The sequence below is a fragment of the Armigeres subalbatus genome, chromosome 2 (genome assembly GCF_024139115.2).
Source record: "Armigeres subalbatus isolate Guangzhou_Male chromosome 2, GZ_Asu_2, whole genome shotgun sequence".
Lineage (NCBI taxonomy): Eukaryota > Metazoa > Arthropoda > Insecta > Diptera > Culicidae > Armigeres > Armigeres subalbatus.
Genome location: NC_085140.1, coordinates 454,419,092 through 454,443,550, shown reverse-complemented (window position 1 = coordinate 454,443,550; position 24,459 = coordinate 454,419,092). Strand labels below are relative to the sequence as shown.

Here is a 24,459-nt window from a genome sequence, read left to right as displayed (position 1 = left end):
AAGAGAGGTCAATGTGAGCCACCCACCACGAGTTTCTATCGGTGGTGACGAAATCGAGGTGGTTGAAGAATTCGTGTACTTGGGCTCACTGGTGACCGCCGATAACGATACCAGCAGAGAAATTCGGAGACGCATAGTGGCTGGAAATCGTACGTACTTTGGACTCCGCAAGACGCTTCGATCGAATAGAGTTCGCCGCCGTACCAAACTGACTATCTACAAAACGCTTATAAGACCGGTAGTTCTCTACGGACACGAGACCTGGACGATGCTCGTGGAGGACCAACACGCACTGGGAGTTTGCGAAAGGAAAGTGTTGCGTACCATCTATGGTGGGTTGCAGATGGCGGACGGTACGTGGAGGAGGCGAATGAACCACGAGTTGCATCAGCTGTTGGGAGAACCATCCATCGTTCACACCGCGAAAATAGGACGACTGCGGTGGGCCGGGCACGTAGCCAGAATGTCGGACAGTAATCCGGTGAAAATGGTTCTCGACAACGATCCGACGGGAACAAGAAGGTGAGGTGCACAGCGGGCAAGGTGGATCGATCAGGTGGAGGACGGACCCTCCACGGACTGCGTGGTTGGCGACGTGCAGCCATAAACCGAGCTGAATGGAGAAGTCTTTTAAGTCTGATGATAAATAAAACATCTAAACAGATAACACTAAATCAACAATTTGACGCCGGATGGGAAGCGAACACCATCTTTGCAGGGTTGCTGTCCGGCATTCTTGCAACATGTCCTGCCCATCGTACCCTTCCGGCTTTAGCTAACTTCTGGATACTGGGTTCGCCGTAGAGCTGGGCGAGCTCGTGGTCATTCTTCGCCACCACACCGTCTCTTGAATATTCCGAGTGCTTGCAAGTCCTCCTCGAGCATTGTCTATGTTCCATGTCCGTAGAGGACAACCGGTCTTATTAGCGTCTTGTACATGACACATTTGGTGCGATGACGAATCTTTTTTGACCGCAGTTTCTTCTGTCGCGCTCGGTTCCACCCACAAGCATGTACTTTGTCTTTGACGCATTCACCACCAGTCCAACTTTTGTTGCTTCACGTTTCAGGCGGGTGTACAGTTCTGCCACCTTTGCAAATGTTCGGCCGACAATGTCCATGTCATCCGCGAAACCGTGAAATTATATATACCGCGAAACGGAATACCGCCAAATTGTATAAACCGCGAAACAGATTACCGCCAAATGAAACAGACCGCGAAATGGTACACCGGGAAATGGTTTACCACGGAATGTTTTACCGCGAAATGTCGGACAACCATAATCATAATATATTTTATGGACGTCTATGTAGATTTTCTCAAATAACTATTCTAAAAAACTAATCAGCATATCTTTTTAGTGACCGCATTCGCACGACCAACAATTTCCTGGGAGATTGCTATTGCGCCGCCATCGTGGAACACCTATCCAAGAAAGAACTTAAACTCTCCGATTCTGAGGCACCGCAATCTTACCGCGAGGACGACGAGCTTACCCTGGATGGAGAGGGCAAGATTCCATCCCGGTCCACCATGGAAGTCTAATGGACTAAATCCGTGATTTTTAACCAAAGAATAATTTTGTGATGTACACCTTTCTATTGATGAATATTTTGAAAAAGAACAATTCGGGACGGACATTTTTAGCAAATTTGCGGTTCACTATGACAGATCATCGTGAGGACCAAATAATTTCCCACCATTTGAATCCAGTTCCGCAAAGCGATACTGCGATGCACTGATGAGTAGCTGACAGTAGAAAAAAAAACTCCAATAGAGTAGCAGACTTGGCTGATTAGGGCCAACAAATGTGATAATAAATACTTGTCTAATAGCAATTTATGTAACCAACGAAACAATTATAAACAGTAGGTTTAGTTAATAAAGATTAGAACACATCGGCTTTCGGACTGCTGAAAGAAGATCCCTGCACTTTATTTTTTCAGATATATTTATTTTAAAACTTTTATCGCGTTCACTGCTTACATATGGCCTTTATGCAAAAAATATAATATAAATAAAATACTTCGATTTCGAACGGATTTGCAATTGGTTTACTAATTTTTTTACTTTTGATTTCCTGCTAAAATGAGTACGACAATGATTCTAATTGCGATATTGCTATGAGCGCTTCAAATGATAAAACACATTCATTGTTGTTTAAAAAAATGCTACAGATTCCTATTGTGTCTTTACAGAGGGTCAATGGAAGTTTTGTTGTACATGCTATTTCCTCTAAAACGAAAAGCTCTATTTGCTTAACAGTCTTTTCCTCGCAAAATGCTGACATCCTGTCGCGGCTTATGTTACACGCCCTTCAACTTTGGGCAATTTTGATACAGCTGATATTTTCTTGTAGCGTAAAACCGTATTGAAAATAATCTAATATTAACAAGAAACGATATGTACAGTCTTATGTGCGTGTAGAAGTTTTGGAAATTATGTTAAAATTCGATGGTTCGCATTCGTCATAAATTCATTTATCTCTTGTTTAAAACCTGTCCAGTTCCGTTGGAACTAAATGCTTCTATACAGCTCGAATTTAAAACTCACTAAAATCCTGTCTATATACAATCTGTTTGTTAAAATACATATACTCGAAAGGCACTTTGTTGTAAATCTGTTTGAACTTACGCTATGTTTGTTTGTTTATTGAATTAAAAATTTGCTAAATATGGATCTGTACAAACCTATGAAATATCTGTACATTTGGGCATTGCCATGGTGAGGACTGATTTTTTTATGTACAGTCTTTTGTTTATGTCTAAAATCTACACAGCCATGTCATTCCTATGAAAAACGGGGGGTGAGGATAGGATCTGTTCACATTTGAAAAAGTGCCTGGAAATAAGATCATTAACGGATATTCAAAATTCCCATGCCAAGTTAAAAGCTTTTCTTAGAATTCATACATTATCTGATAAATTTCGACAGTTTTTCGAAATGCTAAACTACGTGAGTGGTATTCAAATGCGTGTTCTGAATATCTTTCAAAATCCAATTCTGAATTTCTAGAATTCTTCTGAAATACCAAACATTTCTTTAGAATCTTACATAGCCTTTTAAAGTTCAATAAAATGAACAATTGAAATTGTTCAGAATTTTATAATCTTCTTTCCATATTCTAAAATTCCTATAGGATTTCTTTGGGTTTCAGAAAAAAAAAACATTCGTAATTTCTAGAATTAAAACTGAAAAACATTGTCAGAAACCCTTTGATAATTCTATTCGAAATCTTTCTAGTTCCTGACGTTCTAATCGATTCCTTAGCAGGCATTAATTTCAAACACTTTTTCAAACGTAAAAAGATCTATGAGGAAAATATCACTCAGTACGGTTTCCGCGGGCCTCTTTGTTGAGGAGGCCTTGGTAGCGAAACCATGTGATGGGAAGTAGGGACACCGGTCGATACTACGTGTGGCGATATCGAGGGGGATCGGGTAGCTAAGGGAGACAGAGATGGGGAAAAACTAGGTGACATAGCTGAGGAGGTGCTAAAACCTGCTGCCGAGTCGTGACTGATTGGCGATCTTGGCAGCAAATACTGGTTCGGTGGTTGGCCGTGGTGACTGCTAGTGCCCCGGGCCGAAAACACCGGCACATTGATGGAGCGTGGTGCCACGTTGGTCAACAGTGGGGGAGGCACATTCTTGACGGTGTGATGAAGCGAGTTTTTACTTTTGGCACTGGATGTTCCACTGTTTCCACTGTGGACGGAGAGAGTGTCGTCTTTGAGGCGTGCAATCTCCGAAAAGACATGCGCCAAAGGTTGGTACTGGGGACCCCAGTCAAGAAGATAGTCCCAGTTATAACTACCCGTCAGTTCTTCTTCACTATGTACAATTGAGCTTAGGGAACCGTTCATGGAGATGCCCTGTTGTCCACCAACTACGGGGACATCACCGTAGTTGCCCATCATGACGTGATCAACAGCAGCTCCTATACTGCCGGCATTGGTCACTGTTTCATCCACGCTACTCGCGCGATCACTGTTGTTCGTAACGTCATTGAGTTTAGCATAGATCAAGTTCGTTAAATCAGATTCTCGATGCTCGTCGTCGAACATGTGCAGGGTATCAATCGGCAAAGTGTGATGAAGCATAGCATCTTTAGAACTTCCCAATCCTATACTTTCCGAACACCTTCGAGAAGAATTGGAGGCATTGCCTGTTGTCGCGTTGTCCACGATGCCCAGTCTTGCCAGATATTCCTGAGTATTTTGTACGGACACATCCGAAAGTCTTCCGTCCAACTGTAAAGCATCTCTTTGTAGAGGTCCACCCTCGTTGATCATTCGAATTTCTTCATCCTCTCCGTCATCTTCAGCAGATCCTCGTCCACTCGAACCAGATTGTTCTGATCCAGATAACTCAGAAGTCGTAGCATTTCCCGAATTTGAACTCGCGCCATACGGAGGAATCTCGTCATATTTTGGAGGAGCGAACTGACCAGCGTTATTAGTGCTACTCGAGCTGCCTCTGATCGGTATTGTATCGAAAGCACTCGGATCTACGTAGTTATTCGAATGTCCTACTGATTCCGTATTCAGTCCAGTTTTATTCACATGTTTCTGTTGCCGATTCCTCATATGCAAGAACAAGAACACAGACGCCGCACAAATGACCACTAACAGTATGGATATCAGCAAACCTAAAGCCCAATTAGCTAATCCATTGCTAGCAGAAACAGATTCTGAACTGCCGTATTCTCCACCTCCTTCACCACCCTTCGCATATCCGAGAGTATCAATCGAAATCTCAACAACGGTCATGTTTGTAAGCGATCCTTGACGTCCGGAACTGGCAGTAACAACCAAACTGATGTCTCTACCAGATTCCAGGGAAGCAGCCACATCATCTAGTTTCTTCTTGATCAAGATAGCTCCTGTCGTCCTGTTCATTTTGAAGTATGGGTGCTGGGTTGTCAACTGATACACAATTCTACCGTCTGGTCCTCGGTCACGATCGGTCGCTGTCACATGCCCAACAACGTATCCAACTGGCAAATGCCCCGTATCTGGCGTCTTCAGAACAAATCTATAGGTTCTCTCTGTAAATTGCGGACTATACTCATCTCTGCTCTCAATCATGATCCGGACCTTTACTGTTTTCGATTTTCCACCGGTGTCGGTTGCCCTAAGCGTGAACGAATAGCGATTCTTTTCCTCATAGTCAAACACCGCATTTGAGTTAACCACGCCAGAAACTGAATCAACCTTGAACAATTTCCAACCATCGTCTACATTGGAGAAACCACTGGTCAGCGCGTTATCAATCGAGTAGTTTACGCGACCATACTCTCCCCGATCCATGTCGGTTGCCCGAGCCGTGAATATGCTGATTCCGATAGGTTCGTTCTCCCCCACAAATTCCAAATACTCCGGAACTGGGAACTGCGGCTCGTTGTCGTTTTCATCCGTCAGATTTATCACGAAGGGATGCACACTACACTTAGGAACAGCATGGCTGTCACACGCACGAATTACCAAATTGTATTGGATTGGTCCGCGATCGTAATCCAGATTATTGTTGATATACAACAAACCAGTGATCAAGTCTATCGAGAACCATCCACCATCGTTACCGGACACGATTGTGTACACAACTTCCGAGTTCGGAGAATTCAACAGATCAGCATCAACAGCAGAGATTTGTCCTATGGAATACTTGATCGGTGATGTCTCACTGATCGAAACCTCATACGGACCGGGTTGGAACTCGGGTGCATTATCGTTCGAGTCCTCAACTGTGATTGTTACTCGAATAGCCGAGGACATGTTCATACCTTTGTACATGGTGGTTGCCCCTGGTTCTACAACAACCAGAAGTAGCTCGTAATAGTCCATCGTTTCCCTATCAAGAGACTTAACCAACAAGATCGCTCCCGACGGATATGAAATTTCAAAACAATTATCTTCATTTCCATCGATGATCTCGAAAGCAATACTAGAGCTAACATCGACCTGTTCTGCAATTGCTTTCGGGATAAGGTTAGTGATAACGCTTCCCTTCGGTGCGTCTTCGTTGATTGACAGCCTGTACTGACTTTGAATAAAGTGCGGGTTAGCCTTACTTTTAGATTTCATTTCTAGCCTAACGGTGGTCGACGAGCTCAATGGTGGCACTCCGGTATCAGTTGCCGTAACAGTGAGATACAGCGTTCCAGATCGAGTTTTGTGCACTTGACTCATGTTGACGAACAGCTGTCCGGTGAGTTCATCGATTGCGAAGCCTATTGATGGTGGATTGATAGTGTACCGAACTGCGGCGTTACCTTCGCTGTCACTATCCGTAGCGTTGACTGCGATGATCGCGATGTTGCTGTTACTCTCGGTGTCGTCTGTTATAAAAGATTTTAGGTTAATTTAATGGATAATGAAAAAAAAGAAGTACATACCATTCAACATAGCGTGATAAGTGATTTGCTGGAACTGAGGAGCGTTGTCATTGACGTCCGTTACTCGCACGGTCAGTAAAGTTCGCGCTACGTGCGCCGAATCTGATGCCAATATCCTCAATTGAAATTCGTGGCGGGCTTCATAATCCAAAGGCTTGATCAAGATCACTTTTCCGCTGTAGCGATCGATGGAGAAGTAAGACTTTGCATCCTCATCTGCGCTATCTCCAAAACTGTAGGTTAAGGGAGGGTTGGTGTCAACATCATTTGCCGTTATCGTCGTTAACACAGTTCCAACGGTGGTGGCTATAACAGAAATCAACGTTCAGTAACTTTCATTTTGTATCCTAAAAACGAGCAATGGGTAATGTTTTCAACATAACCGCGAGTAGACGTAGGACTTCTATAAACGTAACGTATTTACATTTAACTTCTTACTTTTGGATCTATGGAGTTTGAGTATAGTATTGAAATTGGAAACGACAACTTCTAAACTGTGTAGAATTATGTATTTGCAATTTTTTTTCAAAACTTCTGGAAATAAAACTAATAATTAAATACATAATTAGAATTACTTTGTTTCTAACTTTTAAGCCCTAATTTACTCAAGCGAATGTAGGGCATTTATAGATTTCTTATTCATGATTGTATTTGAAGTTTAGAAATTCTATTTATAAAATTTTCAAACTTGGGCAAAATGTGCTATTTTGGGGGAACTATCCCGTTTTCCAAACAAAGAAATACAGCACCAATTTCGTTGCTTCTTTTTGCTAACATGCGTGCTTACTGCTGAAAAAAATCACAACAATAAGAAACAAGTCAAGGAGCAGTAACTCTACTAAAATAAAGGAGGTACTGCTAATACATCAACGAAAAATTATGTAATGTTTTGATTCCAAACTCCGAGTCTACGTTAATTTAATAATACAATTTCTCAGAAAATTAAAAACAAAGAATAAGATAAAGTTTATTTAAATATTTTTCTGGAAATTATTTTTCGCGGACTTTTTTAAAAGATTTACATGTAATACAGCGAAATTTTCTAATGTAAAATGGATATTAACACTATTGCTGACTGTGTATCTTTAATTGATAATGACTTCTGCAAATAAATGAAAGTACCATTTTTAATCCAATTTTTTTGCTGGGGAATCAGAACTGTTATAGTATAACCATGTTTTAATGTATGTGTCGTTTAGTACCAAGCACAACTTAACATATGGTCAGTCATATGACATGACTCTTACCCATCCCGGGATCATGTGGATTATGAAACCAATCACTTTTCGTGGATGAGCAGACCAAATCTCTCTAATTTTATTCATCTTCATCCACCACCGCTGCCCTCGCTGCCTCAGTCATCATGGCCTCTAGCCGATGAACTCCGAGCGATTCGATGGGCGATTGCATCCATCGCAACTGACACCACTGTATCCGACCATCATCAAGCACAGAAATACGAAAAAAAAAATGCGCCCTCTTCTTTCATATATATTCGCCGACCCACCGGTAGTTCTACCGCTGGTGACTGCATGCTGTCGCTGTGTAGGTAAGCAGCGAACGAACGAACGAAACGAAAAATGCGCGTGCAAAAAGCACGTCAGTACGCGTTGCTGTCACAAATTGTAATGACTCACACACGGCAGGCACTGCTTCTTTTATACACAAAAAAAAATCTTGCGGTATACCCGAAGGACCGTGACATACCGCATTCTGATGTCCGTGTTAGGAATGCACGGGATTGGTAACATATGAAACTTTACTTTCTTTTGACAAGAGTTGAAATTTTCAATAGCTTATCGCTAGTAATCTTAAGTTTCAATGAAATTGGCAAAATGTTGGAGAGTGTCCGAGTCGATGATATATAAATCTTCAAAATCCATCGAAAGGTAAAGGCGCTATTAGCGTTCAAAATCTTCTCTTCCAGCGTAACGCTCTCGATTTCCAAAAATCTAAATCACACCCAGTATAGTAAAGAAAGACGTAAGTCCTACGTCAAAAATATGCTTACCTTCAGTAACACTAATCATTGTGTTGGGTGGAAACGTTGGTTGATTGTCGTTCACATCGACTACGTTGACGTTGATCGTAGCAGTCCCGGTCATTTGAGGAACTCCTTCATCAGTAGCGATCACCTTAAGTTTGTATTTGTCCCGAATTTCGCGATCAAGCACAATGTTGGTTTTCACGATTCCACTGAACGCAGGTTCGATGATGAAAGCATTGTCGTGATTACCATCCACGATATGGTACAAAATGTGAGCGTTTGATCCCTGATCAGTATCGAATGCGTTCACCTTAATGACGAATTCTCCTTTGTTGTTGCCTTCCCAAACCGATGCGGAGTACTGTTGTTGGGTAAACCGAGGAGCATTGTCGTTCTCATCTTGCAGAATCACCTTGATCGAGCAGTATCCGTACAGAAGAGGACTTCCGTCGGTTCTAGCAACTGCCACTAGATCAATACCTTCTGTATTCAATCGACTGAACCGCTCGTAATCCAGGTTTTGTGAGTTACGGATCTTTATCTCGCCTGTGACTGCATCGATCGAGAACGTACCATCCTCATTGCCAGATCCAAAACTGTAGATGATCTTTTGCCGACGGCCATCGCTTCGAACAGCGTTCAAGTTAAGCACAGCTTGTCCGATTGGAGTGTTTTCAACCAAATTCACTTTATAAGAACTGTTCTGAAACTTGAGAGCAGGAAGCTCTTGCTGAAGATCTCCTACGCGAAGCTCGATCAAACCTGTAGCGACCTGTGGAGGGCTGCCCTTATCCCTAGCTGTTACCTCTATATGCAGCAAACGACCATTTTCGCTGGCAAGGGACTGTGTAGCACTGAGAGCTCCCGTATTCGGATTGATCCTGAACTTGGCATTGTTCGGGTTGTCGTTCAAGCTGTATACAATCTCTCCGTTGCTACCTTGATCAGCGTCAGTTGCGGAAATATGCAACAGAGTTTGTCCTGGCTGAACTAAGGCCCCAATTTGCTCTTTGAAAGGGTACTTGTCGAACACTGGTTTGTTGTCATTGGCATCTGCGATTATTACTTGAACTTGGACGCTTTGAGAACGTGCGTTGTATCTTCCACCATCCGTCGCGACTACCATGAAGTTGTAGATGCTTTGCCTTTCTCGATCAAAATATCTGAAATTAGAGAATGACGATTAGAATTCTAACCCAATCTACAAATCGATCTAGTTATTACCCTGCAGTCGTTATAACGCCACTTTTGCTGTCAATATCAAACAGCCATTCAGTAACATTGGCCAACGAATAAACGATCCTCGCATTGATCCCAATATCCGGATCCACTGCTTTTACTGTCAGCACTGTTGTACCAAGCGATGCATCTTCGTCAATTGTGGCGATATATTTTTGCAGTTCGAATTTCGGATCATTGTCATTCTCATCCTCGACGCGTATGGTGATATTGCAATGGCCCTGATGAGAAGTGGGCGAACCTCGATCTTGTGCCGTTATCTGAAGAACGTATCGAGCATGGATCTCTCTATCCAACGGACGGGCGGTCAACGCTCCAGAGTTTATATCTATGCTGAATTTATTACCAATATTGCCACCTGAAATAGTAAATACGAATTACGACCTGGAAATCAATGACCATAGCCTTTGAAACTCACCTGAAATGCTGTACGTGATTTCACCGTTGAGTCCTTCATCTGCATCGCTAGCTACAACCGTATGAATCACAGATAGCTCACTATTCTCCGGTACTGCCAACGGATAGCACGACCCAGGCAGAAACTCTGGAGCATGATCGTTCACATCTGTGATTCTTACCACCAACGTTGCGACATCAAACTGACTCATATCCGTTGATGTTCCGGAAGCTGCACTCTTGAAGCGATTTTGTTCCGTGACGTAGATGGGAATGGTGTACATGTCCTTCACTTCTCGATCAAATGATCCTCGCGTTGTGACGATTCCTCGTACTGAGTCCACTACCAGGTGATCATCTCCAACGCCCTTAGGAATTTCATAAGTTAGGTTTGCGTTGCCATTGTCGTTGTAAGACTTGGCTGAAACACGAACGACAAAGCTTCCAGTGGGAACATTCTCAGTGATGTTGACGTGATAAACGGATTCTAAAAATCTCGGCGGATTGTTACTCGTATTTTGAATAACCACTTGAATAGTTATCCTGGCTTCCTTGGAACGTGGGACACCTTGGTCAGCTGCACTGATAACTAAATTGTACCGGCCAGTAACGGAATTCTTCGAACTATCAGCAATGAAGTTACTGCTGAATGGTTTCGCCAGTTTGATGAACCCCGTATCTGGATCAATCACGAATCGTTCATCCTCGTTTCCGCTGATGATTTTGTAGACCACTCGGCCATTTTCACCGCTGTCACGATCGTTCGCTACCACGTGCGAGACAATATGATTCACTTCCAGAGAGTCACTAATGTAGACGGTTGTGTCCTGTGCTTGTGGAACTACGAATTTCGGTGGATTGTCATTGACATCGGTGACCATGATACGGGCGGTGGCTGATGTTGTCATTCGTTCGGTGGCATTCGACGATTGATCCGTTGCTTGAACGATCAGTAGGAACTCTTTGGTTTCTTCGTAATCTAGAGGAGCTAGCAAAGTTAACGATCCAGTCAGGGAATCAATAGAGAAAAACTCTTTCTGCGGTGTTGCTGGCTTGGGCAGATTATACTTGATCTCTGCGTTTGTTCCGGAATCGTTATCAGTAGCCGTAAAGTTGAACACAACCGACCCAACCGTGGCATCTTCGGAAATGTAAACGTTAATCGGATCGCTCGGCCACTTCGGAGCGTTGTCATTCACATCGGCTATTTCAATTTTGACCGTTACAGCTGAACTCTGCGGATTGTTGCTGGCACTTGTATCTAGCGCTCGGATTTCCATGCGATACTCGCTCTGTTGTTCACGATCCAATGACCTCGCGACAACTAGCTTACCCGAGTTGCGATCAATGTCGAATGCTCCCTCAGTAATATCGTTAGTTAGTGCCGTCAACGTGTAGGTGATGTGAAGGTCATTTGTACTTGTAACGAGGTTATCTAGATCTGATTGTTCATTGCCACTGATTGATCCGATTACATGGCCAACGCCAACGTCCTCCCGTAACTGTGAAAATAATAATTAGTCAATGTTCATGTATAAAAAAACTATTACTTACCCTGAAGACCAAACTAGAGCTAGTGAAAGTAGGTCGGTTATCGTTCAAATCCAGTACTTCAATCCTTAGTAGACGAATCGTTTGTCGAGGAGGCTTTCCATTATCAGTTGCAGCCACTGCCAACCGGTAGATGGTTTTCTCCTCGTGATCAAGTGACGCCTTGGTTCGAATCAGACCTGAGATTGGATCGATCGAGAACATTCCATGCCCGTCGGAGTCACGTCCTTTTTGAATGGAGTACGTGATGGATGCGTTGACGCCAAAATCACGATCGATTGCTCTGACGCGGACCACTTCAGTTCCGATAGGTTGTTCCTCGCGAACACTTACTACGTCCTCCTGGGGGTCCACGATCTCCGGTGAGTTGTCGTTGACATCAAGGATTTTGATTTTTACAGAAACTCGGGAGCTACGGTAGGGTGTTCCTTGATCCCGTGCCTCCACCACCAGGTCGTAGTTGGATTTCGTTTCCCGATCGAGACTGTCACGCGTTGTTACTTCACCTGGGTTTAGATAAGAAAATTAATGGTTGTTTTGGCGCATGAACCTACAAAGATGTCTTACCAGATATTGGATTGATTTGGAAGCTGGTGTTGCTCGGGATCAAGCTGTACCGAACCACAGCATTGATTCCAGCATCAGCATCCGTAGCCGTAATTAATCCAATGACGGATCCACGCCGCATGTTCTCTTCGATTTGGAATTCGTACAACTGCTTCACGAATACTGGATTGTTGTCATTAGCGTCGAGTACAGTAACGATCACGTGGGTTATCGCGGTCAACGTAGGCACGCCATTGTCACTCACTATTACCGTGATGTTGTACCGCTCTTGTTCTTCACGATCGAGTTTTGTCCGGAGGTAGATCCAACCACTGTTCGGGAAAATGCCAAATATTTCCGGAATAGTGGCTTCCGATACTTTGGGGGATGATTTTCCGCCACGTGATCGTTGATCATCTCCAAGAATTCGGTAGGTTAGACGAGCGTTGTTTCCTGTATCAGCATCAATTGCGGTGACCTGCATGATCTGTGAGAATATAAGAGACACCGTTGAGATTTTACCGAAAAAACATCATTCTGTTTATTGATCATCTTACCTGTGAATTACTTGGTGTTGATTCCGAAACCTTGATTGAGTATTCGTTTCGCTCAAACACCGGTGCGTTATCATTGACATCCTGAACTTCAACCAAGATTGTAAGGTTAGTAGACAACGATGGTATACCCGAATCCGACGCCGTAACAATCAAAGTGTGCCTCTGAACTGTTTCATAGTCGAGAGGACGAGCCAAACTCAAGTGACCACTCCGGCTATCTATACTGAAGAGATTGCCTGTGACAGGTCCGTTGTTGCTCAGCCGATATGTGATGACACCGCTCATTCCGGAGTCCTTGTCGTGAGCGTTAGCTGCGTAGAGAGGAGATCCAATTTCGACATTTTCCGGTACGGATATGCGAACCGTGTTCGACTCAAACTCCGGTGGGTTATCGTTGACGTCTTCGATGTCGATGTTGACTTGCGTGTGACCGTACGCTGGGGGATCACCACTGGTTGCTTGAATGTTGAGTAGAACCTGAGGCTTTGTTTCGTGATCTAAAGTGCTTGCAACGCGTATGTTTCCTGAAACGGGGTCTATGGCGAAGTATCCGTCGGGGTCTCCCGAGTAAATGAAATATCGGATGGAACCTCGACTTCCTAGAAAACGATTTACTGGTTGAGCTTCATGATATTTAAAATTTAATTCTGTATAAAAACCTGAGTTGCTGCTAGTTGCTGATACGGTTCCCACAACTGTGTTTCTCTTGACATCTTCCTTGACGTAGTACGTGTACCGTGGCTTATCGAAGATCGGTGGCCTTTGCGTAGCATCGATCACACTGATGAACACTTCTGCATCGTGCGTGGATCTCAAACCTCCGCCATCGCTGGCCGAGATGTTCAGTCGGTGGTACGGTTGGCTTCTGCTGGACAGCATATTTGGACGAGCAACGAAGATCTCGCCCGTTAACCGATCCATTCGGAAAATACCTGCCTCGTTGCCGGCAACTATCCGATAGCTGATGGTACCGAAGCTGCCAGAGTCCGAATCGGTGGCCACGATCACAACCACTGGTGTCGAGAGGAGAGAATTGGTGGGCATCGATTCGCGCAGGGAAACATTGTACTCGCGAGGGTAGAATGTTGGCCGGTTATCGTTGACATCGGTTAGTTGAATTTTGACCATTGCTGTGGTACTGAGTCCTCCTGTTCAATCGGAAAATAGGGGGTTTAGTGTTTATTTGGAATACTGACGAAGCAATTATGGAAACTATTGCAAAATAATATTGAAAGATGAGAGATAATAATTACAATTTAATCATATCTAACCCATACCAATTTCAACTCATCAAATGTAATCTGATCTAATCTAATCGGAAGAATCTAATAATCGGAAATTAATTTATTAGAATGTTTGAAAACTTCTCTTGAAACATATTTTCAATTATGTTAGTTGCTTCAAAAGTACAAAAGTGAAAATTTCTTCACTGAGATGTTAAAAATGGCAATGGTGTTACGATTTCACGATAACACAAAACCTACGAACAGTAAATCAAAGGATCGATATGTCTCGATATGCCTTGAGGGCCCTCCTTTGCCTAGCGGTAAGATGCGCGGCTATATTTAAAGCAAGACCATGCTGAGGGTGGCTGGGTTCGATTCCCGGTGCCGGTCTAGGTAATTCTCGGTTTGGTTTGGACAGGTTCTTCCGCGTGATTTATTTATATTTGCGGGAGACCCTGTTGATTAATCTGTAATTATAATTTCACCCCATATGCTTGTGGCTAGACCAAAGGAGAGGATATAAATCGCCTACAGCGGATGTGCTGAACTGTTGACAGAATCGCTAATATAAAAGGTCAGAATATCCTCAGTATTCAAGGCAGAGAGCTCGATACATTAATCAATTTCGGTACAGTAGTGGTCCAAGAGCTCTGTAATCACATAGCTGCAGCCCAATTGTTGGATTTTGCGATTCTTCAAGGTTTTTCGGTCAGAATCGCATAGTTTCGCTCACTCGCCAAAAAAAGGCGTCAAAAGCCAATCAATGCGTATTTTATTATTACATATGGATTTATAATCCTTTTTGAAGCAAAAAACGGTTACTCAATGCATTCAACAATGAAGAACACGTAAAAATCATGCAGTGATGCAAATCGCGAGTAGAATCATGAGCGATTCTCTGGGCCATAAGTCTGAGACGATTTGACTCGCACTTGATTTGAATCGCGGATGTAATTTGAGAATTTGAGATTTTTCCAACGCTGCAGTTGTTTAACATCGCACTAAATAGTATAGAACATTTTTGAATTTGAGTGTTGATGAATGCTGGAAGAAGGTGCATAATCAAGGACTCTGTCGTACTTCTTGTATTTATGGACACGGTCGTATAGCATGCCGTAACACAAAACTTTGTGGCAACGATGGATGCTATTTCCGTCATCACCCACTTTTACACTCTGGTCTGCTGCCCACCAGGAACAACGATGAAATTCAGCATCACGTACACCAGATAGATTACACCAAACTCTCGTTCCGCATAATCTCAGTAATACTGTATGATCGAAAAAAACAACATATTCGGCTTAGAATAAAATTATGATGAACGTGGAAAGCTGAATAAGATCCGATTAATATGGAATGCATAGAGAAAGGTCTCAAAGGATCTCAATGAATATCTGGATCAGTCAAATGCTCTCTCTTCTGTATTGTTAAGATACCGGTAATCGAGTGGCCTTATCAGGTGACTTTGAACAAATGTTCCACCAAGTATCCATTCGTCAATTCGGATCGGATCGGATACTTGGAATACCATTCGTGATTTCGGATGGTCGCCTGATCCTTCGCAAGAACACGAAGTAATGATAATAGACGTAGCAACATTTGGTCGGTTTGGTCACCTGCAAGAGCACAGTACGTAAAAAACCCAAAGGCTATTCGACTCACGGAGAAGTTTCCAAGAGCTGTCGATGGGATACTTCACAATCTTTATGAGGATGATTACTTCAACAGTTTCCCTAATGAAGAACGGTCGCGGCGGGTGGCTGTCGAGGTCCGTGAAGTCCATAAGAAAGGTAAATTGGACATCTGCAACTGGTACTCCAATAGCAGTTTTGGAACGTTTGGGAGATTGTTGTAATCAATCAATAAAAAGCATAAACTTGGATGAAAACTCATTGTCGGAGCCAAGGTGTCTTAAATGGAGGTGATTTGATGTACCAAACAAGCCAAACCGCCATGATAAGAGAGCTGGTCAGTTTGTTATGATGCAAAAATATAGCAACCCGAGCAGCACAAGTCAGACAAAAAAGGCTGCAGCAACTAGATTGTGATCAAATCTGGTCATATATGAGTTGCAATAAACTAAGCGAAACATGTGTGCCGCTAGGGAAACTTATGGACGATTGCATTAAGCATTCCTAGCAACCCCATGGAAACCGAAGAGGGGAGAATCCTGTAATCAAACTTGCTAGCCAGCCAACCCGCCAGCTGTCGCTCGAAGTAATCGATTGTCATTTTCAACCAATCAGCAACCGGTACGATTGTGACAGAAAATCGGTACGATTTTTAATGACTACTTGGCACATCCTATCCTAGAACGTTACTAGCGCCTTTATCTTTCGATGGATTTTTAAGCTTTATATATCAATCGACACTCGGACACTCTCCAGCAATTTTCCTATTTCGTTAAAAGTTAAGATTATTAACGATAAGCTATTGAAAATTTAGATTCTTGTCAAAGCTAGCAAAAAATTCATATGTAACCAATCCCGTGCATTCCTAACACGGACATCAAAATGCTGTATGTCACGGGCCTTCGGGTCCACAGCAAGATTGTCTTTGTGTATAAAAGAAGCAGTGCCTGCCGTGTGCGAGTCATTACAATTTGTGACAGCAGCGCGTACTGACGTGCTTTTTGCTCGCGCATTTTTCAATATCTTATTCTTTGTTTTTCATTTTCTGGGAAATTATATTATTAAACTTGACGAAGACTCGTAGTTTGGAATCAAAACAATAAATTTTCGTTGACGTATTAGCAGTATTTTAGTAGGGTTACTGCTCCTTGACTTGTTTCTTATTGTTGTGATTTTTTTCAGCAGTAAGCACGCATGTTAGCAAAAATAAGCAACGAAATTGGTGCTGTATTTCTTTGTTTGGAAAACGAGACAGTTCCCTTAAAATAGCACATTTTGCCCTGAACAAGTCTGAAAATTTTATTAATAGAATTTTTAAACTTCAAATACTATCATCAATAAGAAATCTATAAATGCCCTGCATTTGCTTGAGTAAATAAGGGCTTAATAGTTGGAAACAAAGCAATTCTAATTATGTACTCAATTATTAGTTTTATTTCCAGAAGTTTTGAATAAACAAATTGCTTATAATTCTACAAACTTAATTTTTTTTATCGGGATCTCTGCAAAATGTTGAATTTTTACCGAGATTCGCACAGCCGTGCCCCAGCAAACATGTTTTTTGCCGAGATTTCTGTCAAAGTTGCTGAAAATCAGCAAATAATTTGCCGAAAATCAGCTAACAAACGTCATTTTTGCCGGGATATCAGTTTTTCATTTTGCTGGCGCACGGCTGTGCGGATTTTTGCCGAGCTGCAGAAATAAAAACTAAGTGTGTACACAGCATGATAGTTGTCATTTCCAATATCAATACCTACACAGAAAAAATAAAGAACCTTAAAAAAAGTTTAAAGAACTCAACTTTGAGTACGAAGTTCATTTTTTTAACTCAAAAGTAAGTAGTTTTCTCACTCCCTCCCATGAATGTTATTATAAACAAAGAGAGCTGCATCGACCCAACGTGTGCTGTTCCGTGGAAGAAGCCAAATTTGGGTTGTTTTCACCATAGTCTCGGGTGAGTGAAAATAACATAAATTTGAGTTGGTGAAACTTCATAGTGGGTGAAAATTCAACACGGAAGTACGCACCGGATTTTTTCGCATTTTACTTATTTTTGACTTCTTCCACGCAAGGGCGGATTTGAGTGAAAGGAACCATAAAGTGAGTTGTTTCGCGGTTCCGTGTATGATCAAACTCCATAGATCGAAAAGTTAGAAGTTAAATGTAAATATGTTACGTGTTTACGTTTTTACAAGTCCTACGTCTACTCGCGGTTATGTTAAAAACATTACCCATTGCTCGTTTTTTTCCTAATAAAATTACAAAATTATTTACTATTCTTCAGTTTGTTAGAAATTTTAGTTATTTTAATCGCATCCTGAAGCAAGTTTATAACTCCCTTTATTAGAAAAATTGTTGAACTCAGTAACACAACATGATATAAATTTGCTCATTAACTCATGCTTGGGTAAGTATTCGATTGCTAATGGCGCCATAAATCTTGTGATCAACAAATTTTTTTAAGGCAGTAAGGGTAGATGTACCAGTCGTGGTTATATCACCAGTTTTCGCACTATTGCATTCTACACTAAGTGGCACATCATATCATATTACATGATAACACCTTTAATCTCCTTCAGAACAATCTAAACATAATTGTACAACATAATTTTGCATAATTGTTTGCGTCCTTTGCACCAGTTATCCCGCTAATAGTTCTATTATGGCCAAATCCTATAAGAAAACAATGGGATTTGGCATAACAGGAACCAAAATTAAGAATTCCATACAGTTATTGTGAACAACGTGATTTTACCATAGTAACCCGGATTTTATACATATAAAGTAATTAATCGGTACCGTAGTAAGAAAAGTGACCTACTATGATGAAAAACATGGACATCTGACACATAAAGTACTGCCTCGAACAAAACATGTTGATCACGAAATTTACTACATACACCATTAGCAATTGGGCCAAGTTTCCCATCTCTATTTTAAAGCACTCGATGAGTAATACACGTTAACACCATTTCTGGAGAACGGCGTATACGTAACTTTTTCAGATTACGGCAGTTATGGAAGGGATAAGTAAATAAATATTTGCCAATCCTTTCAAAACAAACGAAGTGGTATGACAGGACGAAGAATATTGGTCCTGGGGACTTAGTGAGTAATTCTCGCTGAGACCGGGCCACTATTTGCACGAGGTTCTTAAAAATGCCTAAATTTATATTCATTCGAAAGCTTTCGGCGAGTATATAAAGAATCCGAGTTAAATTCTTTAGAAAGATGAACCACTCGTTAGTTACAAACGAAATCATTTTAATTGACCCTTCCATTTTTGTTAATTCTTGACTTATCAAAACTGTCATAACTCCAACATTTCTCAAACGATCATAGAGATCAGCATATCGTTGGAAAGAGTGTATCTTCAATTTTCAATAATAAAAATAGAGGCAGCCATATTGAATTTGGCCGCCTTCTTGGATTTCGTTTTGTAAACTATTTTTCCGCCTGGTTGCCAACCACCGATTTTGAATATGAATACATTGATGAAAAGCTTAGCTTGTATCACATAACATAAGTGGATCTTCGAACAAAATCCAATCCAAAAGTTGACCCCCTTTTGATGAGCCATAACTGTTATAATTGGGAACGGGAACATCGTTCTGTCATTTTCAAGTGTAAACAAATACCATATGATCAGAAAATTATAACACTTTTTTCCAAGACTGCAAAGAGCAAGATCTGTAGCCGAAGTATAATGATATTTATTTTTCTATCATCAATTTTTTACATTGTTTTTAAAAATGACGGATTGCATCCAAAAGAAGGTCTCTCCTATGCTCTTGCTAACCAAATTGTTTTTGATAAAGTCTAATTTGATTTATTTGAAGGGTGAACCTCTATTTTCAGGAAATTTTTGATGAAATGTTTGTCTTTTATCCATTTTAATTTATTTATCATACGAAAATAAAATTTCTCTAAAATTGATATAATATTTTTGAGTCAGCATGGTAAAAATCTAGATTTTATTCAACATGTGTAGAAAAGTATATCCCTTAGAACTGTTCTACATTGGGAGCGAATCTTTATATACGCAGTCTTCGGTTTTTTCAAAAGGATGACGAGGGATAAACCAATGTTTGTCTACGATGCGCAACAATCACAAAATAGATAGATTAGAAGCAACATTATAAATTATCAATCGTACGAAAGCAAACTCGCTTATCATAATGCAGGATAACATTGCAACTGTAAGGTGTTTCCAATTCGGTGATCATATAAAATGAAAATGTGATGATTCAACGTGGAAATCAAGATAATCTTTAACATGCCATGAAGCATGTAATCTGAATAGGTTATTACGATGTACGATATTAATGTTATCTCTTTTCATGGCATTCTTTTCATTATTAGAACATTGCTTTTAGGTTGATAGTATTCCGAATACTCTTTACCAAAAGTAGAGAAATTTCAACGACATGTAAAAAGGAAACAGAAAACACCAAAAATATGCATTGAACATTTAACTGTGGGTAAATCCAACTTTTTAAAAACCAATATTTCTTCAAAATAATCCGGTAAATGAAACTCTACTTGTTGTTATTGATAGTTTAAGGAGGAAACATTGAAAGGCAAAATGTCGGATACATACATGTTAGAAAAAAGTCAAATTCGGTTGCGATGCCACACCATTGGGAGAGACGCCACACATACTGCCGTAATCTGAAAAAGTGACGTATGCGCCAAATTACAACAACATTTTCTGTTATAGAGCACGATGAGTACTACTCGTTAACACCATTTTTGAAAATGGTTAAAACGTCACCTTTTCAGATTACGGCAGCACTGCCGTAATCTGTAAAAGTGACGTAACAGCCATTTTACAACATGCATGATTTCCATTTTCTGTTAAAGAGCTCGATGAGTAGTACTCGATAACGCTATTTTTGGAAAATGGCGTATACGTCACTTTTTCAGATTACGGCAGAGCATAGGAATTGTTTGAGAAATGCAGTTAATAAATATGCTCATGGCAATGAATGAGCATTTGATATGCTTTTCGAATAAAAACATAATATTTCAACCAAACACCAAACAAATTTATCGTTTACTGGTTAACAGCCCGTGCGCGGCGCACGAATGGATTTTGTTCGAGTTTGTCGAATCAATATCAATTCAATATTAAATCAGTTACATACCTCAAACTCCTTTTTTTCTACTTTAATATTGTTTACCCCAATCTCCAATTTATTATAAAAAAAATCAGCTCCTAAACATCCAACGCCACTAGGGAAAATCTTTTGTATAATTCCAACGCGAATCGTATTCAGATATACAATATAAGTCGCGTGACCCCTTGTTAGATCAAATACTGTTATACTATCTTCTGACGTTTCGATGTTCCGTATAACAAATAAAAAGTGTTATAATAAGGGTACAACTTTTGCTACCCGAGTTACACATATGTTATGTGCTTGTATTGTGTATTGTGTCCGAAAATCTCAGATGTATGTTTTTTTCTATCAAAAGTTATGTACGATTTACCATATTGTTTTTTGAAGGCTCATCTGACCATCGAACATTATTTTTATGGTTAACCAGTCGAACCTTCCCAATCTTGCATCCCGATCTCTTTTATTGTTTGTTTTTTTTGTGTCTCAGCTGTCAATCATTTAGTTGATTGCAGAGTCGCACTTTTGATCGATTTCAGTCCAAGCTAGATGGTTTTCTTCATAACTCCTGCAATCGTAGCATTTGATTAACTTTCCCAGCACAATGTTCATACATTCAAATCCACCTGAGCCCAAGACGAAACGATTCCCTCTTCGGGAATGTGAGATCGATTTCAAGGGAGGAAGAAAATAAAAAAATTAATTAAAAAAAACATCACCCTCATCCAGTGCTGCCGAATATTTACAACCCTGGTGGGCACCGTTCGGTTGTGGGCACCCCCACGTATCTTTTGACAGAAAACAGATACTGTTATTCTGACATCTGTCATCCATTTGCTATCGAAACACGATGTTTTGTGCAGAATACCAAAGTAGATAGACACCTCCAGAGGTGAACCAGCCAAGAGCTGTAAGCCTCTTTAATAAAGAAGAAGAAGATAGACACCTCTACTTTGAACTATGAAAAATTTTTTTTCTACATAGAAATCAACACGAAAATTTTGTTTAACCATTTTCAAAGTGTCATAAAATGGTGTGATTGAATTGGAAAAGTGAGTTCTAAATTAAATAAATTTTCAATAACGATTTCCATCAAAATTTCAGTTAGAAATTTTTTTTTCATCACTTTCCTGAAATGCTGCTAAATTCGGTTGTGGGCACCTTTATTGGTTCGGTTATGGGCACCATCTTTTTATTGACAAATTGTTCAATATCACTGAATTTATCAACAAACTTATTCTTATGCTGTTTTTATGCATTTCATTCGATTTATTCAGTCATAATTTATTGTAATAATAAGTTTTATTGTTTATTCTAACCATTGTATATGCGCTTTTTGGAACTAAGCGTTAATCGATTCACACGCAACAAATTGCATTCGACGGGGAATTCAGTCTTATTGTTTTCCATTTTAAATTGGACCTTCCGAAGTTGTTGACAAATTATTATTTATTTTCATAAGGACCCCTCATTGAGAAGAAAAACGCAAAATTTAAAAACAAATATTTTTTTGCCTGCGATGTATATAAATGAATGCAATATATGTTAATTGATGGAAAAAGTTAAACCCAACTTCCTAAAGTGCTATTTTTGGTCTTTCTTAAGTGATTGTTTCCGATCCCTTCTTCAATGCATGAGAAAGGCATCATCACTGCTAGGTGGATTAATCTAGGTTTTTTAGTGTTTCATGACAATTAATACTAATAAATTACTCTTTTTCTTTGAAACTGGGTGGATTTTATTTGTTATTCGTCATTATTAGCCGGATTTTTAAGAGTGCCCACAACCGAACCACAAAATTGAATTGTCCAAAAATTCTAAATTTGCGAAATTGTCAATAAAACGTTTCAAATCGATTAAATCAAACCAATTTCTTCTCTAGCAGTAAGGTTGTACGTCTAGCTTTCCATTGCTATAAAAATGTAGACATAATACCAACTAGAACCAAAGTCATGGACAAAATTCAAAAGGGTGCCCACAACCGAACCTCCTGCCCTACTTCCCAGCAAACACAAGATCGTATATCATACCGAATAAGTGTACAATGTGGAGGCCATATACGTGCATTTTGCACGCAGTCAAATGGAGGAATGCGCCTATATCGCCTCCACCTTGTACACTTATCCGCTAGCATATACGATTTTGTTTTGGCTGGGTTCTTTCTTGTAGCAACATTTGTTCAAAACTACCGCTTGAAATATTTAATGTTTTTAGCGGAACTCCTGCTGCCAGATATCCCACATATGTGGCACATAACATGCAACCAGTTTTTCGTTCCTTCAAATTAGTATCGCTTTTTTGGTGAAGTTAGATGCATGACACATTCTACACGTCCCAATTCGAATACGGGGCGGGTACATATCTTTGTGGCTTCTTTATTTGTAATAGGGGGGTCCCGTAGCGTAGTTGGCTACACGTTCGTCTCATAAGCGAATGGTCATGGGTTCGATTCCCAGCCCCTCCACCAAACCCTTGTCAGTCACCAGAAGCGCAGTCCGCACGGTGGCGTTTTGGGGAACGCACCTCACCGACACGGCTGCCTAATGACGATTGACAAATCTGTTCTTCTCGGAGGCATTCCTCCAACGTACTTCGATTAATGGCAACTGAACAAAGCAACGATCACTGGATTCATCACATGGACAAATGAACACAATGGACTCACGATGATATGGACTGGCAACGACAACAATAACGAATTATGGACATCTAAAAATAGATTCTGTGTGGACTCTGTACAGCAGAGTACCACAGTAGATTACGGCACAGTAGCGGTTAAGAACACAGAGTGCCTCCCAAATAAATATACGAATAAATAAATTTATTTGTAATAAAATAACTTTGAAAATGAAAAGTGTTGCAAGTTATCTCATTTGGTAAGTAAGTTACATTAGCAATGTTTTGTAGATTAGATATTAGATCCGGTTCCACCCAGCTCAAAAAACACGTCGAGCAAAGAAAATCACATCACAGTTAACGTATATGATCCGGAAAGTATTACCGTGTCAGTGAAAACTTACCCCGATCGGTGGCGATGATTGGAAACTCATACGAATTGCGCGTCTCGTAGTCCAGCTCGGCGGAGATGCAAACCTCACCCGTGCTCGAACGGATCTCAAACTCGGTGATCTTCTTGTAACCCTCGCCGAGGGTGTAATTTACCATCGCATTGACGCCACAGTCCGGATCGGTAGCGGATACCTGTAATTAGCACGCACGCGGCAGGCATAGGGAAAATAGAGAGAGAAAATACGAGAGAACTATTAGTAATGGTTTAATTTTCTATCGGTCAGTGGCAATGCACCACAAGTCAGTGCTGCGACGATTGATCACATGTATCTATATGAGTATGGGCATTGGGCATGAAGGATCAATTTGAACGAGCAAGCACAACCTCCCCAGTCATTATGGTGTTTGAAGCTCTGGTTGAATCCATATATGTATGTGCAACAGATCGAACAATTTCAAATCAAATGGAGGTGCGATCGATGAGCGAACGAAATTAACAGAAATTCAAATGATCCCAGAAGACTTTGATCTTGCCGACGGTAATATGTAATTAAATTAATAACTACACTGAGTCGGGTTTTATGCGGAGATACTTGCTGTGTAAAAAAACATTAATTTCGAAAACCACGTTTAAAATACACAGAACTAGCATTAAACAACACTCGAGAAAAAGTCTAAGTAGGATATAGACGCAATGACGCATAAATTGCAAAAGTATTATTATTTTTATTTCTTTGCGTAAGCATTTCGGAAGACAAACATGTAGAAAGAAATGATGTATGCGTGTGATGTATTTTTTT

At 40.7% G+C, this 24,459-nt stretch overlaps 2 protein-coding genes across 9 annotated transcripts in view; one reads left to right on the top strand and one right to left on the bottom strand.

Moving 5' to 3' along the window:
* LOC134213803 (excitatory amino acid transporter) overlaps positions 1–2,581 on the top strand; it is a 35,389-nt gene extending 32,808 nt beyond the window's left edge. For all 3 annotated transcript variants that reach the window (XM_062693155.1, XM_062693154.1, XM_062693156.1), the window contains one exon: positions 1,363–2,581. In XM_062693155.1, coding sequence (XP_062549139.1) covers positions 1,363–1,546 — 184 coding nt within the window. In that variant the 3' untranslated portion in view covers positions 1,547–2,581. The remainder of the gene's footprint in view (positions 1–1,362) is intronic.
* The window catches only part of LOC134213799 (protein dachsous), a 305,308-nt gene continuing 282,783 nt past the window's right edge, over positions 1,935–24,459 (bottom strand). For all 6 annotated transcript variants that reach the window (XM_062693133.1, XM_062693135.1, XM_062693136.1 and 3 more), the window contains 10 exons: positions 23,671–23,851; positions 13,333–13,821; positions 12,674–13,272; positions 12,138–12,603; positions 11,574–12,076; positions 10,042–11,521; positions 9,609–9,981; positions 8,409–9,547; positions 6,398–6,703; positions 1,935–6,340 (listed from right to left, as the gene is read on the bottom strand). In XM_062693133.1, the coding sequence (XP_062549117.1) occupies positions 3,330–6,340; positions 6,398–6,703; positions 8,409–9,547; positions 9,609–9,981; positions 10,042–11,521; positions 11,574–12,076; positions 12,138–12,603; positions 12,674–13,272; positions 13,333–13,821; positions 23,671–23,851 (8,547 nt within the window). In that variant the 3' untranslated portion in view covers positions 1,935–3,329. The remainder of the gene's footprint in view (positions 6,341–6,397; positions 6,704–8,408; positions 9,548–9,608; positions 9,982–10,041; positions 11,522–11,573; positions 12,077–12,137; positions 12,604–12,673; positions 13,273–13,332; positions 13,822–23,670; positions 23,852–24,459) is intronic.